Source organism: Pelodiscus sinensis, chromosome 2, assembly GCF_049634645.1.
Source record: "Pelodiscus sinensis isolate JC-2024 chromosome 2, ASM4963464v1, whole genome shotgun sequence".
Classification (NCBI taxonomy): domain Eukaryota; kingdom Metazoa; phylum Chordata; order Testudines; family Trionychidae; genus Pelodiscus; species Pelodiscus sinensis.
In genome coordinates, this window is record NC_134712.1 from 21,822,876 (window position 1) to 21,841,313 (window position 18,438).

The 18,438-nt window shown below is 43.6% G+C and overlaps 1 protein-coding gene across 5 annotated transcripts in view; it reads right to left on the reverse strand.

Annotated features, from left to right (window-relative positions):
- Positions 1-18,438, reverse strand: part of COL14A1 (collagen type XIV alpha 1 chain) — a 183,665-nt gene that overhangs the window by 121,307 nt on the left and 43,920 nt on the right. For all 5 annotated transcript variants that reach the window (XM_014580808.3, XM_006137507.4, XM_014580806.3 and 2 more), the window contains 6 exons: positions 16,689-16,844; positions 10,692-10,811; positions 8,444-8,608; positions 7,456-7,617; positions 2,310-2,461; positions 594-723 (listed from right to left, as the gene is read on the reverse strand). In XM_014580808.3, coding sequence (XP_014436294.2) covers positions 594-723; positions 2,310-2,461; positions 7,456-7,617; positions 8,444-8,608; positions 10,692-10,811; positions 16,689-16,844 — 885 coding nt within the window. The remainder of the gene's footprint in view (positions 1-593; positions 724-2,309; positions 2,462-7,455; positions 7,618-8,443; positions 8,609-10,691; positions 10,812-16,688; positions 16,845-18,438) is intronic.

Sequence of the window (18,438 nt, forward strand, 5' to 3'; positions counted from 1 at the left end):
GTCAAAAGAACTCTGTCGACAAAAAGCGTTATTCCTCGTAGAATGAGGTTTATAGCCATCGACAAAACTGCTGAGTTCTGTCGACATTATGTTGACAGAACTCAGCAGCAGTGTAGACGCAGGTATAGTTTTGTTGACAAAAGTCCACATTTTTCGACAAAGCCCTGTAGTCTAGACACACCCCTAGTGACTTATATCCCTACTATGCACTGAACTATCCAACCTCTCTTAAGAACATAAGGCCAAACAATGGAAATAAGGCTGTATGCCTAAACCATAAAGTTGAGAATCAGCTGCAGCTCCTAAACTGTTCCAAAGGCCAGGAATGTTGTGATTTAGAGTCTTGGTTTGGCCATTACAGAGAGAATGTAACTGGCTGAAAGTTCAGTCGAGCTCTGAATACAAACTTCCCCAGCATTTGGGAGCATTTGGACCCTTAGTTCAAGCTCAAATCTACTTAATGAATGTCAGACAATACTAGTAAAAATTGCTGAAGAGAAAAATGAGTGGAATCTGCAGCCTTGCTTACACTGAGACGTGCTCACTCACTATTACTGAGTCATGGCCATAACAAAATGAGTTAGGATACTTACGTGTAGTTTCAGTGCCACGGAGGCCCTCGCTTGCAGCACTTACATACACAGCAAACACAGCTATCTGATATTCAGTTAGAGACATCAGGTTTTTCAGAACGGCTGTTGATACACTTCCATCCACCACTACCTGTTTGGGGAAAAGAAAATGAAATAAGTTATCAAATAAATCAGTCTTTTTACTATTTAATCCAACTTATCTTATCTGTTATCCTAGCTAGCATATTTCTAAGACAATCCTTGGAATGATACATAAATGTTACTATATCTATGTTTAACACAACAAAAATGAGATTTGTATCTTAGTATAAAGTACAGTAGCTAGACAACAGAATGCCTCATATATGTACAGTAGGGAGTCTTAAGGCAAAGCAGCACTTTGAATCAAAGGAAATGTTAAAAATACAATTAACATAATCGAAATTAAGAATATGGTGTAATGGTCCCATTCTGATATATTTATTATGTAATTCAAAATTTAATTATAGTACTACTGAATGCATACCCCTATGTATCCACAGACACCACAAGAGCAAAATCCCCCAAATAAAACAAAATACCTTCCCAAAAAAAACCCATGCATTTAACCTCACCCTTTAATTATACTGATTTTATTGTCCTGCCTCTACTCTCCATTCCCTTCCCATCCTGTTCTGAAAGTTGTCTGATTAAGCTGTAAACATCTTCATGCGGTGTCCTTGTTTGCATTCCTACCTCCAAAACACTGAGTAAACTGCTGGTGCTACACAAATAATAAATATCCATCTGACCCCATATTAGTAAGTTTAAGGCAGATTCCCAGCTCTACATCTGTGTTTTTCTTTTAATGAGTTATGTTTCCAAAGCTCAAACTCTAACCCTTCTGGCCCTTTGTGGCTCTGTGTCCTTTGAAATAGCACCATTCAGAGTTGGTCAAATAAGAAAAGCAAGATGTATAAATAAAAACACAGTTTACATATTGGATTTTAGGTCCTTTTCGTGAACATCTTAATCACAGGCTTAGGTATATACAACCTGTGGTAGCCAGCTTCCAAGCCTGAGCCAATGGACTCGGGTTGTGGATTCATGTCACCAAGCTACAAATAGTTGTGTACATGTTGCAGCTTGGAATGGAACTCAGGTTGTGAAACGGCTCTCAGAGCACATATTCTAGTCAAAGCCACAATTTACAGTTCTGTCTACACGGCTACTTTTAGCACAAACATGCAAGTCCAAAAGAGCTGACAGACTTTGCCAGGCCCTGCACAAGGTGGGTCAGGGCCAGTTCTGGCTCCCCCAGAACGGGCAAGGCCTCATGCAGAAGGGTTAGGGCTGTGGACTAGCCTCGCCCCACCAGCTAGCCCTTCAGCACCACTCACCCAGGGCTCCAGCGATAATTTACAGGGACCAGAACTCTGGTTGCTGCCATTTCCACTGTAGCAGCAATCAGGAGTCCCAGGCCCTTTTAAATTTCTGGGCCCCAGGCCTTCTTTGCCCTCCCCTTCTCCCCAGTCCTGTTGGTGGGCCTATGCAAGTACATAAGTCTGAGTCTGTTGGATGCAGAGATTTGCTCTCACGTGCTACCCCATAAATGGAAGCAGCATCGGGTCTATCAAGTACCAGCATTCCTATCTGGTAAATTCTTTCTATGTATGTTTACTAGAAGTTTGCACAGCCATGAGGCTGATAGGACTTTCTTTCCCCTCCCCTCCTCTCCCCTCCCCTTCAGCTCATTACCTCCTCTGGTTGTCCTCCTCTAGTGGGATAGTACACAACTCTGTATTTTTCCACCTTTCCAGGTGCATGGGTCCAGCTAACACGGAATCCTCTGGCTGTTACCTCTGATGTGACCAAATCTGTAGGAGCTCCAAGAGTGGTAACAAATGTTCCTATGTATGAGATAATATAAAAAAAAATTATCCCTGTAAAATAATTTTGTTTTTGCTCTAATTGCTGAGTTCTACAAGATCTTTTATCATTAGAAACTGAATTCACTGGAGATGTTTATTTAGGCAGTTTTTAATATAACTAGCTAAATCTATTAGGGTATGTCTACACTACAATGTTAGTTCGAACTAACGGACGTTAGTTCGAACTAACATTCATAGCCGCTACACTAGCGCTCCGCTAGTTCGAATTTGAATCGAACTAGCGGAGCGCTTAGTTCAAACTAGGAAAACCTCATTTTACGAGGATTAAGCCTAGTTCGAACTTACTAGTTCGAATTAAGGGTGTGTAGCCCCTTAATTCGAACTAGTGGGAGGCTAGCCCTCCCCAGCTTTCCCTGGTGGCCACTCTGGCCAACACCAGGGAAACTCTATGCCCCCCTCCCGGCCCCGGACCCCTTAAAGGGGCACGGGCTGGCTACGGTGCCCGTGCCAGGTGCAAGCCTGCCAGCACCCAGCCAGCAGACCCTGCACCTGGCACGGCACAGAGCCACCCACCCGATGTCCCCCAGCCCACCCCCTCTTCCCGGGACCAGGCTGGTGGCTCCCAGGAGCTTGCCCTGGACCGCAAGAGGCGGGCACCTTCCTGGGCTAGTGCGGACATCGTGGACCTCGTCCACGATCTCCACACTAGGCACAGGAAAGTGGCCGTCTAGGGCAGGAGAGCTGCCAGCCTAGCCACCCAGGAGCAGGTGTGCATGAAAATCAAGGGGGTCCACTGAGACCCCCGACCCTGAGCTTACAATGGCCGTCCTGGGTCAGACCAAAGGTCCATCTAGCCCAGTAGCCTGTCTGACCACAGCGGCCAACCCTAGGGACCCTGGAGGGGATGGACCAAAGACAGTGACCAAGCCATTGGTCTCATGCCATCCCTCTCCAGCCTTCCACAAACTTTGGGCAGGGACACCACTCCTACTCCCTGGCTAAGACTACTCCATGGACCCAACCTCCATGACTTGATCTCACTTCCCTTTAAACTCTGTTCTCGTTGTAGCCTTCACAGCCTCCTGCAGCAAGGAGTTCCACAGGTTAACTATTTGCTTTGTCAAGAACAACAACTTTCTCTTACTAGTTTCAAGCCTGCTACCCATTCCTTTCCTTTGGTGTCCTCTAGTCCTTCTTTATGGGAACTCATGAAGAACTTTTCTGAATGCACCCTCTCCACCCAACCCCTGCTTTTAGAGACCTCTATCCTGTCCCCGCTCCATCTCCTCTTTTCTAAGCTGAACAGTCCCAGTCTCTGTAGCCTCTCTTCATCTGGGACCTGTTCCCAACACCTGATCATGTTAGTTGCCCTCCCCTCTCCCAGCCTTTCTCTTCCCCTCTCCCACCTCCTTTTCCCAGTCTCCTCCAATTTTGTTCAATAAAGACAGAGTCAATGTTGGAAGAAACGTTATCTTTATTTTGTACATCAATAAGAAGGGGGGCTAGGGAAGGGTAAGTGGAAGGAAGTGAGGGAGGAATGGGGTACGAGCCCCCGATGGGGAGGACTGGGCTGGCTCTGCGGGCTTCTGGGGGTGGAAGCTCTCCTGCAGCCCCCCAATTGCCCCCTCTCCCCAGATGGCAGCCTGCGGCAAGTGCAGCCGGGCTGATGGCCGAGTGCTGTGATGTGCCCAGTGTGGGTACTCCGGGCAATCCAAGCCAGGACTGCTTTGCAAGCGGGGCACCCCTTAGAACTGTCTGTCCGGGGTGGGGGTTGGGACCCTTTAAGCGCAGCCCTCGGCTAGCCTGAGACAGCATCTCCACGCTCTAAGTCCTCCTCTGATGCCCTGCCGGCACTGCTTCCGGCCATCCTTAAGCCCTGTTCAGGGTCCACTTAATGTGGACTTGCTAGTTCGAATTAGCAAAACGCTAATTCGAACTAGTTTTTAGTTCTAGACGCGTTAGTTCGAATTAGCTTAGTTCAAATTAACTAATTCGAACTAAGTTAGTTCGAATTAACGTTGTAGTGTAGACGTACCCTTATATATTTGAGATAATTTGTCCGTCTCTCTGTCTGTTCAAGAACTCCTCCTAAATGGCAAGAGCTAAGACCACCAAATTTGGTATACAGCTTCCTTTTATCATAGCCTAAAGCAAGGTCAGGGTTGTGCCAGGAAAATGAGATTGCTTCTCAGAAAACCATACAGAAGAGAGACCGGATTTCCAGGCAGGTGAAAGAGCTTTGTTGGGGGCACCCCTGTGGTCTGGGACTGCCCCAGACCCAAGTCTCCCACCCCCAAGCACCCTTTAAGCTCCCCCTATTCTTATGGGAACATTGCTGGCAGTTCCCTTTCATCCTGGAGCAAGAGGAAAGTGCACAGTTTGCTCCATTCCTCACTCTGGCTGGAGAGTGCAGGGGGCAGATGAACCTGTGGTGAGAGAGGGCTCGGGTAGTGATCATTCCTCAGGGTAGCCTGCATACTGAATCCCTCATGCCTGCAGAGCAACGAAGTGTGTATATTTCTTTTTCTTTTTTTTTTCAAAAAAGAAAAATTAATTGAGTTAAGGATCCGAGCAATGCTAGGTAAATCTTCTAGTAATAAATAAATAAATCATATACATACAGTTCACAGTGGGACCAGGCTTCCATTGGTTTATGTGGAAAACTTTACATGCAACACACACAAAGGTTTCAGCATAAACACTGTAACAACTGTAATGGTTCTCCCAAATTTCTTGGCTCTCCATGCATTCACTCCCTCCCCAGGTGCTTCCAAACACTCTTCGCAAGTTCCAGAACCACCCAGGAATCCCCAGAGCTGTGAACCTGCTACAGATCTCAGCAAGGTAGCGTCTCCCCCTGTGTTCCTTGGCAACTCTGCAGGTGGGGTAGCGTCTGAGGCCATGTCTCCACTTACAGCGTCAGAGATCAATCTTTTGGCATTCAGTTTAGTGGGTCTAATTAAGACCTGCTAAATCAAACGTGGAGGGTAGCTCTAGTGCCTCACAGTTGCAAGGAGTAAGGGAAGCTGACGGGAGCATTTGTTCAATGAAGATGACACAAAGCTTGGCTTAAGGTAAACCAAGTATTTTACGTAGCTGGAGTTGAGTACCTTAACCTGACCTTTCTGGTCTCATATAGATCTGACAGGACTGAGCAGCCATCTACTTCAGCAAGCCCTCCCCTTTCCCCTCCAAACACACACACAGATTTCATTGGTTCATGAGCCTTTTGATGGCCATCTATTCCAATCCACTGCTCACAGATCCCTTTGTCATCTATATAATTCTTAGCAGTCCCAGGGGAGAAGAGAGAAGTCTGTAATGCAACATCTTTTCAGAGCACCACTGCAGATATATGCACAACCTTCCTCAGTGGGGCATTTTATATGCTTAGGGAAATGCATGTGGCATTTGCACAATTTTTACAGGCCAGTTCAAATACATTATTCTGGAACATTTTAAAGGTACTTTCCCAAGGAGTGCCATTCCTCTGACAAATTTCAACATTCTACCCCTCACATTTTCAGGTGCTCAAAAGGTCTGAAGATCAGCAGAATTTTTTTGTGCTTGTATCTTTTCCCCCCACCACTTCTTCTTGTACTCCAAAATGCTGGGTGTGGTGTTTCTGTGATTTTGTTCAGAGATTTTAAAAGTTCAACTTTATATAGAGACCAAGCCTGGGAAACTTCAAATTGAAAGGTGAACGTTTGGAAAAGTTATGAGACTAAGGAAACATGGAATTAGAATGGAATCCAGGGCACAGCCTTAATTAGCTTTACTCCTTCTCTTGCTATAGTTCATCGCAAGCCTGCACACTGGAAGAGACTCTCTTTTTAACTGTTGCGACCGGTGTCTTTGGTGGGGCAGCCTAGCTATGTCTAGACTGCAGGCTTCCTTTGGAAGAAGCTTTTCCGGAAGAGATCTTCCAAAAAAACTTCTTCCAAAAGAGCGCGTCCACACTGCCGAAGCACATAGAAAAACCAAAAGACAGCATCCACACTGAATGGACACTATCTCGCATTTAATCTGTGATTACTATGGATGGAGTAGCCACCAGGGCACCTGTGCTTTTTCCTCTTTCCTCTTCTTCTGAAAGAACTTCCTCTTCCCCATCCACACAAGCCTTTTTACGAAAGAGCTCTTTCAGAAAAAGGCTTCTTCCTTGTAGAAAGAGGTTTACCAATGTCAGAAAATCCCCTCTGTTCTTTCCATTTTTTTTTTTGAAAGAACGTGATTGCAGTATGGACGTAAGTGAAGTTTTTTCAGAAAAACAGCTGTGTAGACATACCCCTAGTGATTAGGTCCCAGAGTTAGTCGGCAGAAAAGAGGGTGAAGACCTCTGCTGCTGGTGCCCTACCTAGAAACTCCAGCCCACTGTATGAATATAGTCTTGTGTTTGGGGTGTGGCCCCAAGAGTCCAGATTCTCCCCTCAGCTTGGGTTTTAGCAGGTTTCCCCCTTTAAACCGGTGTGGGTGGGGTTGGAGGCTTACGTGCTCTAGTGGCTGGCCAAGTGGACAGGCTTTGGTTCCTGTCCTGCAGACAGCAGGACCATGCTCATGTCTCCTTTCTGGTCAGCCTCTAACTGAACCCAGCTCCTTCCTTTTATCCTGCCTCCGAGCCTGGCATTGGCTATAGATAAAGCGGGGAGGGCTAGCTGAGCCAAAAGGCTTTGTTTCACCTCTGTAATACCAAGCTCTCCTCTCTTCACTCCTTCACACCTGTTCACGGGTGATAGCTACAGCAGAATGAATGCACTTTTTTTTCATGTCACCTAACACTATAATAACAAAAGACAAATTACTATCCTAGAACTAAGCAAAAGATAAAAGATATTGGCACACACATGAAATATGCTCCAGAAAAATACCTTCTCTTGATATTTTGGTGGCAAAATATACATAGAATGAGTAAAATGTCAGAAACCAGTTAAAAAGTGTCCCTATTCTAAAACTGGATTTGCTGGTATAATATCATGATCAAGCAAAGTAAAGTTATCTTGTTTCTTATTTACCTTTGATTTCCTTTTCCTGTTCTTCCACTCTTGAACACACTGTTCTAGTAAGACTTTCAACAATGGTGTTCATATAACTAAAGTCAGCAACATTGTAGACGTGAGTACTGTCTGGTTCAGAGGCAATTTCTTTGAGTTCATTTATATCTGCATTCTTCACACCTTACCGTGGAGAGAAAAAAATGTTTGCAACAAAAGAAATCAGTGTGGGTATGTCTACACTACCCTCCTATTTCAAAACAGGAGGGTAATGTAGGCATACCGCAATTGCAAATGAAGCCCGGGATTTGAATTTCCCGGGTTTCATTTGCATAAGCCGGGCGCCGCCATTTTTAAATCCCGGCTGGTTCGAACCCCGTGCCGCGCCGAGCATCCCACCTGGCAGCATGAGATTTTATGAGTGGTGTACATCTGCATAGGCCTTGATACACATAGCAAAATTTATTCCACTCATGGATAGAAAAAATTAGGGGAACATTGTTAATGACATCTTTTAGTATTCTGATGATACTAGCATATATTTGCTAAAATGCCAGTTACATTTACAGTCTGGGGATACTGAAAAAAGTTTATATTTTCCAAAGTATGTTGATGATGCTTAATCCAGATAGAAACATAACAGAATACTGATAAATACACTAGATCAGTAGTTCTTAAGCTGTGTGTTTGGAGTCCAAAGTGGGTCAAAACCCCAGAGCTGTCTTAGAATCGCTAGGGCCCAGAGCCAAACAGAAACCTGAGTCCCACCACAAGAACCAAAACCCAGTGGCTTCAACCCTGGACAGTGGGGTTAGGTTACAGGCTTGGGCTTTGCTCTCCCCTCCTCCCCCCCACCCCATCTCTGCCCACTTGGGCTCTGGTTTCAGTCCCCTCTTCTGAGGTTCTACAACAAATTTTGTTGTCAAAAGCGGCTCCAGATGCAATGAAGTTTGAGAATACCTGCACTAGATAGACATAATGCAATAAACAGATACATTAGAATGCGTACCAATGGCAAACAATTCAACACCAGCATCACGCAGATTTTTAGCAGGTGGAATAACATCATCTTGGGATTTTCCATCTGTGATCAATATACCAATTTTGGACACATTGGATCTTGCCCCTGCTTCAGGCTTAAAGCTGTTCTCCAAAATAAAAGTTAAGGCAAGACCTAAAACAAACAAATAAACAAACAAATAAATAAATTTGTCCAAAAAATACCCTGCCTATGTAACATTGATATTTTTATTGATTTTTTGAAGTTTAATTTTCTACACAAAGAATGCTGAAAAGTCTCCTACTGAATATAATGTAGCAAAGAGAACAAATTTTCACTTAAAAGTGTACTGTTCCAAATCCTCAACAACCTTCCAATCAATAAAATGATTTATAACAGAGAATAGAAACTCGTTTGAAATTAAAACAGACTACTTGGCTATTCACGTGCCTTATGTCACCAGAGAGAGAAGGTGGGTGAGGTAATTTATTTCATTGAGACAACTTCTATTGGTGAGAGAAAACTTTTTGAGCCACCCAGAGCTCTTCTTCTGTTGGACAGAGGTTTGGTCCAATAAAAATATTACCTCACCCCCTTCTTGTCTCTCTTAGGGTATGTCTACACTACCCTCCTAGTTCGAACTAGGAGGGTAATGTAGGCATACCGCACTTGCAAATGAAGCCCGGGATTCACTCGTGGAATGAGGAGTAACGGTAGTTCGAACTAGGAAGCCTAGTTCAAACTACCTAGTTCGTGCCGCGTGTAGCCGCGCAGCACAGGGTTCGAACGAGCGGGGATTTAAAAATGGCAGAGCCCCGCTTATGCAAATGAAGCCCGGGAAATTCAAATCCCGGGCTTCATTTGCAAGTGCGGTATGCCTACATTACCCTCCTAGTTCGAACTAGGAGGGTAGTGTAGACATACCCTAAGATCTTGGGAACAACATGGATACATCTACATTGCATATTATCCCACTGGGAAAGTTAGAGGATTTCATCTATCAGTAAATTAGGGTACCAGTTCAATAAAGGACTAAAAACATGCTTACTATTAACACTGACTTTCCAAGCTTGAAAGCATCAGGACTATTCACATGCTCAAAGGTAAGCACGCATTGAAGTAATTTGCTGAACTGGTATTTCAAAGAGTAACATATAAATTCTGTGTGACACATTTTTAGAAATTCTGGTCAAATTACAGATATGTCTGTAATGAAACTGCCTTCAGTTGTTTTGTCAGCAGAAGTCACTGAGACAGGAAATCAGATTGTTAATTTCATGCCTGAACCTGAAAAACCTCCCTGGAGTGGTTCTTCTAGTTTTGCTGAATATGGGACAGATCCAGAGCAGTTTTCATTGCCCTCAGTTCCCACTGGAGTCCCTGGGAGATATCTGTGCTAAGTTTTATGGGGAAAATTCACCCAGTACTGAAGTCTTGCACAAAACCCATTCACCACTTAACAAAGGCATTAAAGTAAGTGAGAACTTAGAAAACCCCAGTTGACAAGTACAATCTTTTATTTTACATCTTTCTACATTCACAAGCTGAGGAAAAGCTTATATTAAACAAACATCAAAAAATTGATTGTTACTGATTTAAGGGAGACAACTTGGCTCTAATTTGGAAGTTATTGTGAAGCTATATGAAAAGAAGTTAGGCAAAAGCCACCTCTAATGTCAGAATATAGTAATAATAGTGGATTTATTACTTGCTTTTTTATATTTCTATCAGGCATCAGTTCTGTTATAGTACCACTAGATAGCCCTTCTCTCCCAGTCCAAGTATAATAATTTCTTCTACCAATACAGTGATTGGTGGAGGAGAAAATGGAAAACTTTTATGCCTTTCTGGGGAAAAATAGTTTGGCAACAATGTATGTAATGCCATTTCTGACTCAATCACTCTGCCATTCGCCAGACAAGAGAGCCAGGACTATTAAGTGCTGCACTGATGCTATGGGATTCAGCGAATATACATTTTATCATGTTGACAAGTATTTCGCAGCTATCCACTATTAAATGTTCAAAGTGCCAAGCATGGTTTCAATACCATGAAGGTTAATGGGAGTCCATAAGATTCCTTATGGCTGCAGCTCCTTCAGATCAAATTCTTAGGCAAACTTCAAAAATAAACACAAAAATAAACACTTCAAAATGCACATTGTCCCATAAGAAACAGAACAAGCCCCCAATACTTTAAGCCAATGCAGCTTGGCATATTTTGGAACACATGGCTAATGCAAAAATACATACTGTACCTGTTAATGTATTCCCGCCCTTATATGGCAGATTACGCACTGCATCCAAAACACCATCCTTTGTACTAAAGGCATTCAGATGCCACTCAATTCGGGGATCTCCGCTAAACTGAGCAAGTCCTAGTGAACCAGAAATAAGTACTTTGCATGAGATTCCTTTTCACATAAATACACCTCACGAACCAGAAATAAATACTTTGCATGAAATCCTTTTTCAAATAAATACACCTCACGAACCAGAAATAAATACTTTGCATGAGATTCATTTTTTCCTGTATAGGCTTTCAGTAGCCTGTTATCACAACAGGGCTCTTTAATCTAAAGAAGAATTTATTACTCCCCAAGTCATTCTGGATATCAATTCCACAATGTATTTTCTAGGGTTTTCTTTCAAGTGCTAAGGAATTTAAGTAAAAAGTAATGTGCTTTTTTTTTCAGGCTTTCTCCCCAGAATTCATTTCATGAAAGAGAACAATTTCATTAAATGCCTCCTTGAAGAGGTTAAGATGTAAGTAGCTAAACAGATATAATATATTGTTCAAATTGATTTTAAACATGATAGAAACCATCTGTTGGCACTTTCTTCATTTCCAAATTCCTCTTACTGTAACAGCCGGATCCAATGCCAATTGAAGTCAATAGGAGTGCTTCTGTTGACTTCAAAAAGTACTGGATTAGAACCTGAGATTAATATATGGTCACTTTTGGAAGAGATAAAGAGACACAAAAGTGAGGAAGCAAGTTAAACAGAATGCAAAGGAACAGTCAGAAGGATGAAATGCTTGTAGATTCATAAATCTCATATGAACTTCTTATAAACAACATAGGAGAAGTTCAAATTAAATGTATACCCCAAAATTTAAAAAAGACCAGTAAGAGTACCCAAAAAATGTCATCATGCAGGCAGATACAGGCAAAAAGGCATCTTTTAAAAATTGGAACTCAAAACCAACTGAGGAAAACAGAATGGAGCATAAACTCTGGCAAGCCAAGTATAAAAATATTATAGGGCAGGTCATGAAAGAATTTAAAGTGCAGCTCACTGAAGACAGAAAAACTAGAAGATAAAAGTACAGCAAAAGCAGGAAGCCTGAGAAACTATCCAAACTATAGGAGCGGGGCACTGGGTGCTTGTGGTTCTAAAGGAGCATTTAAAGAAGACAAGGCTGTTGTGCAGTCCTTACATTAATTCTTTGCTTTGGTCTCCCCTTCAGAGGATGTGGGAAGATCCCCACACCCAAGCCATTATTCTAAGGTGATAGATCTGAGGAACTGTCCCAGACTGAGGTGCCAATAGAAGAGGTTTTAGAACAAACTGATCAATGAAATAGTAATAAGTAGGGCTGTCAAGAGATTAACAAATTTAATCATGATTAATCACATGCGCCTCCCCTTTGAAAATCCATGGTGGCGTTTAAACAGGGCACTGCTGCATGGATTCTGGGATCAGCTAGAGTCCCCAGCTGACCCCAGGCTCCATGCAGCGCTGCCCCTTGAAGCTGAGACTCCCCGGTTGATCCTGGGTTCTGGGGAAATGCCACGTGGAGCCCGGGATCAGCTGGGGAGTCCCCAGCTGACCCTGGGCTTCACTGCCCCTTTGACACAAGTGGAAGGGGCATTTCTAAGTGGCAGCCACCGCACAGCTGATCCTCAGCTCAGCTGTGAGGTGGCTGCCTCTTTGAAATGCCACTTCTGCGCATTTCAAAGGGGCAGTGGAGCCCAGGGTCAGCTGGGGACTCCCCGGCTGATCCCAGGCTCCACGTTGCGTTGCCCCTTTGAAGCGCAGCAGCAGCAGCACTAATGCTTAAAAATTTAACACGTTAATCCTGGACTGCATTAATCACAGGCATTAATGCATGTCAATTGACAGTCCTAGTAATAAATCACCGGGATGGCATTCACCCAAGAGTTTGGAAAGAACTTAGATATGAAATTGTAGAAGTAATAATTATGGAATGTAATCTATTACTTAAATCAGTGGTTCCCAACAGCCAGTCCACGGATTGGCCACGGGCCTTGAACCCCCATCTGCTGGGCTGCGGCACATGGCCGGGCCACATCCCCAGCTTTTATTTAGCCCCACCCACTGGGGCTCCCACGGAATTCCCTTCTGACCCACTTCCCCAGGCAGCAGCAGGGTGAGTGGGGCAGTTGGCAGCCCAGTGTGAGTGTCCCCCTAACCTCCAGCTATTTCCAGCCAGTGGGTACACACATTATTATTATGCATTATTAAGTGCCTAGGAAAATATGAATGTGTAGAATGCGTCTGCCCTCTCAGACTTGTTAACTGCTGCTCTTTAATTCTGGTGCAATTGAGGCAAAAGTTTTAACCAGAGAATACTTTTTAACAAGTATTAGCAACTATTCTTTTTAAAATGTGCACAAGCAGCAATTTTTCAAATTCTTGCTAACCAGCATGTCCTGCCTCCTTTGATTTGCCTGATAAACCATGGGCTAAAATTACCATAATGAATATGCAAATATTTCAGTGCTGGTCCGTCAACAGTTTTTGAATGAGTTTGCTGGTGCATGGTATAAAAAAGGTTGGGAACCACTGACTTAAATCAATCTATGAACCAAAGGACTAGAGGGTAGCTAATGTAACACCAATTTTAAAAAAGGATCCAGAGGCAGCCCTGGCAAGTGTAAGACAACAAATGGTCTGGCAGCACTTTATAGACTAACAAAACGTAGATGATATCATGAGCTTTCGTGGGCACAGCCCACTCGTCATCTGAAGAGGTGGGCTGTGCCCATGAAAGCTCATGATATCATCTGCATGTTTTGTTAGTTTATAAAGTGCTGCCAGACCATTTGTTGTTTTTTCTGTTCAGACTAACTCAGCTACCCCCTGAAGCAAGTGTAAGACAGTTATCCTAACGTCAGTACCAGGCAAATTGTATTAAGTTATAATAAGGCATAGAGTTTTTAGACACAAATGTGATATGTTGAGGAAAAGTCAACACAGTTTGGTAAAAGGAAATCATGCTTCACCTCTCTATTATTTTTTGAGAGACTCAAGAGATGTGGACAAAAGTGATCCAGTTGATACAGTGCACTTGGATTTTCAGAAAGTCTTTGACAAGGTCCCTCACCAGAGGCTCTTAAGCCAACTAAGCTGTCATGGTAGAATAGGGAGACTTCTCTCATGGATCAGCAGCAGATAGGAATGAAAAGGTTGGAATAATTGGCTAGTTTTCACAATAGAGAGATGTAAATAGCAGGGTCCTCCCAGGATTTGCATTCAGAACTGTGCTGTGTAACATATTCTCAAATAAGCTAGAAAAGAGAAGGAACAATGTGGTGGCAAAAATTGCTGATACAAAATTAGTCAAGATTATCATCAGCTCTGGAATTAAATAAGACATATAAAGGGATCTCACAGAACTAGAACTCATCTAGTTTTGTGAGATCACTTTGTATGTCTTTGTAGATGATCAATGAAATTCAGTGCTGATAAATGCAAAGTAGTGCTCACTGGAAAAGAAAAAACCCATCTAGACATATAAAAATATGGTTTATAAATTAGCTGACAAAAAGAGAGGGAGATTAGCCTCATCGTGAATAGTTCTCTGAAAACATCCACTCAATGTGTAGCAGCAGTCAAAGAGCTAACAGAATATTAGGAATGGGATAGAAAATAAGACAAAAAATATCACAGTGCAATGATATAAATCAGAGTTAGGAACCTTTTCTAGGTTGGGGGCTATTAACCAAAGAGAAATCAGTCAGGGTCCAAAAACCTCACAGACTTGGCCCCCAAGAGTAAAAAAGAGAGAGACATTAATTTCACTCATTCAACTCGGGATGCCAGGGCCACCTTGGCAATGGAACCCCACAGAGAGGGTGGCACCACAGCTCAGGACTTCCCCCAGGTCTGGATTAACTCTTCTGAGGGCCCCAGGCTAGCGGATTTTGTGAGACCCCTCTAGACTCTGGGTTAAAAAATTAGGGGTTCGGTGTGTGGGATAGAGCTGCCAGGGAGCAGGGTGGAGGGTGCAGGGTCTGCATAGGAGGTTGGATGCAGGAGCAGGCTGGGGGTGAGGGTTTGGTGTCTGGGTGGGAGATAGGATACAGGAGCCGGTTGAGGATGGGGATGCAGGATCTAGATGTAAGATAGGGTGTATAGGAGCAGGATGGAGGTGCAGAGTCTGGGAGGGAGAGAGGGTGAAGGAGCAGACTGAGGGTGGAAGGTGTGGGCAGGAGGGAGAAGGCTGGGGATATAGGGTCTGGGCAAGAGGATGCAGGAGCTGGTGATGGTGGGGGTGGATCTCAGACGGAAGGGACAGAGGGTTTGAGGATCAGGGTGCAGAAGTGAGCAGGGGATGTAGATTGGGAGGTCTGGAGCAGGGGATAGGGGTACCTACTATGTGCTTGCAGGCACAGATCCCATTGGCTAGGATTTCTTGCCAATGGGGGTCATGGGAGTGAAGCCTGCAGAGCAACACAGGGGAAAGAACTTTCCTGTGATCCATTCCCAGTGCAGAGCTCAGGGCTCTCCTTACCCCAGCAGCTGGGAGCAGGGGTTGGCACTCCAGCCATGCAGGGAAGGGGCACCAAGGTTCAGTGCCGCAGCGCATGGCTGGAGCATCAGCACTGGCTCATCCTGCTGCAGATGGGAGAGGAAGCCCAAGCCTCGCCGGCTGGATCAAGACAAGCTACATGGAAAGCGACACAGGCCGTAGGTTCCCCACCCATCACATAAATCCATGGTACTTCCACATCTGAATACTAGTTCTGGTTGCCCTCGCTCATAAAATAGATTAGAATTAGAATAGGGTACAGAGAAGAGTAACAAAAGTGATAAGGGGTATGGAACATGTTCCATATGAAGACCGATTAAAAAAACTGTGAGCGTTCAGTTTAGAAATGAGTCAAGACATGGTCAAAGTCTATAAAAATCATGAATGGTCTGAAGAAAAAAAGTGTTATTCTCCCATCACATCAGACAAGAACTCAGGATGTCACTTCAAAACAAACAAAAGGAAGTGCAGCTTCCCATTAACACACAGTCAGCTTGTGGAACTGGTTGCCAGGGGATGTTGGGAAGGACAAAAAACCCTATCATTAGATATGTTACTTCAGGACAGATCCATCAGTTGCTATTAGCCAATAGGGTCAGGGATGCAACTCTGCTCCTGGCATTCCTAAACCTCCAACTGCCAGAAGCTGGAACTGGACAAATGGGGATAGGTCATTCAAATTTCTGTTCACTCCTGCTGAATCAAGATGCTGGGCTAGACAGACCATTGGTCTAACCTAATATGGCTGTTTTTATGTTGTTATATTCACACACCTTGTGTAGACTGATCGGGTCCAATCTTATAAGCATTTCATGCTTGTTACTTCCAGTGATTTAAATGGAAATTCTGTGTATATAGTGCTTTTAGGACCCTCATATTTTTATTCATGACAAAGATGTACAAATAGGGTATGTCTACACTACCCTCCTAGTTCGAACTAGGAGGGTAATGTATGCATACCGCACTTGCTAATGAAGCCCGGGATTTGAATTTCCCGGGCTTCATTAGCATAAGCGGGGAGCCGCCATTTTTAAATCCCCGCTGCTTCGAACCCCGTGTAGCGCGGCTACACGGGGCTCGAACTAGGTAGTTCGGACTAGGGTGCCTATTCCGAACTACCGGTACACCTCGTTTCACGAGGAGTACCGGTAGTTCGGAATAGGACCCTAGTCCGAACTACCTAGTTCGAGCCCCGTGTAGCCGCGCTACACGGGGTTCGAAGCAGCGGGGATTTAAAAATGGCGGCTCCCCGCTTATGCTAATGAAGCCCGGGAAATTCAAATCCCGGGCTTCATTAGCAAGTGCGGTATGCATACATTACCCCGCTAGTTCGAACTAGCGGGGTAGTGTAGACATACCCATAGGGATTAAGTTCATTACTACCTTGACAATCAAGGGGATTTTGTTGTTTTCTTGGTTGTTTTAACTCAATTGTAAATGTACAGAATTGCAGAATTTTCTTTAGAATCTTTACCTATTCTTGTTTTCTCAGAACCCACGTTGAAGGCACCAACCAGATTTTCCAGGAAAAGCCGGACGAGTCTGAAGTTGAATCTGCCTATGCTCCATGAGCCATCTACCAAGATCACAATGTCTGCAATTGCTGGAGTTTTACATGTGAACTGATTTTCTGTAAATCATAAAATGAAAAATAAAATTTAATCTCAACAATACTAATGCAATGAAAAGTTTGGGTTTTTTTCCTTCTAAGTTTAATATCTCTGGGTATGTCTACACTACCCCGCTAGTTCGAACTAGCGGGGTAATGTATGCATACCGCACTTGCTAATGAAGCCCGGGATTTGAATTTCCTGGGCTTCATTAGCATAAGCGGGGAGCCGCCATTTTTAAATCCCCGCTGCTTCAAACCCCGTGTAGCACGGCTACACGGGGCTCGAACTAGGTAGTTCCGACTAGGGTGCCTATTCCGAACTACCGGTACACCTCGTTTCACGAGGAGTAACGGTAGTTCGGAATAGGACCCTAGTCCGAACTACCTAGTTCGAGCCCCGTGTAGCCGCGCTGCACGGGGTTCGAAGCAGCGGGGATTTAAAAATGGCGGCTCCCCGCTTATGCTAATGAAGCCCGGGAAATTCAAATCCCGGGCTTCATTAGCAAGTGCGGTATGCATACATTACCCTCCTAGTTCGAACTAGGAGGGTAGTGTAGACATACCCTAACAGACAATATAGTATTTTATAGACCATAAAAAGGATGCTAAGCAAAGTTATTAAAATATACTAATAATATATTGCCAGTACATTCTACACTCTTATTTGATTGTATACAATTATTTTTTAGAAAAAGTATTGATTACTTAAAAAGAGACTGTTCCAGGAAAAAAAAAAAAAAAGCATAAACTGATATATTAGTACAATAGTATCAAATAGCAGTTCATGTTTACATTTTGATTCCTGGGGATATATGCACTGGACTAGACTGCACAGAATATAGATTATGTTTACCATAGTATGTATGAAGTAGGATAGATCATAGAAACATAGATACTTCTAAAAAGCTGTACCAAGTAGGCAGGTCATCAGCTGGTAGAGAAGGATAGAGTTCTGTTGAATTCAATTCAGCTGAGAATCTGGCCCAGTCTCTTATACAAGCAGAAAGGAAAAGTGATATATATATAAATGGAGAGTTACAGAAGACAAAGTAGTGATGTCTGTTAATATTCTTGCTGGCTTCATTAAATTACAGGGAAAATGGAGGAAAGTGGTAACAGGGAAAAGGTAACAAAGTTAAATAGGGTTTAGAGTCACTCACAGGCTAAGACAACAGGACGCCTTTAGGGTAAGAGATAAATATAAAACTGTTCCTGACATACTAGGCTAGACAAGTGAAACTGCAACATTCAACAGTGAAAGTTGTAGGGAGGCAGCTGAGAGAAGGCAAAATGATGCAGCAGATTAAGCAGAAGAGTGGATGGTTATAACATCTCACAGCCAGGGGAAAATCATGGAATTTCATGGCCAGAGGAGGGGCTGAAATGGATTCAGAGATGGAGAGAATGTTTGTGGTGCGGGACAATAGATACTGATAGACAGCATGGCCGAAAGAAGGAAAATGAACGGGGAGCTGTCATGCAAGTATGTCAAGGAAATGCTGGATGTCTGGCAGCAGCAAGGAATAATCTTTTTTATGTTTGAAAGTAGGAATGTCGCAAACTCCTCACAACATTCAATGGGGAATGGGATGAATGAGGACATGTTGGGGAT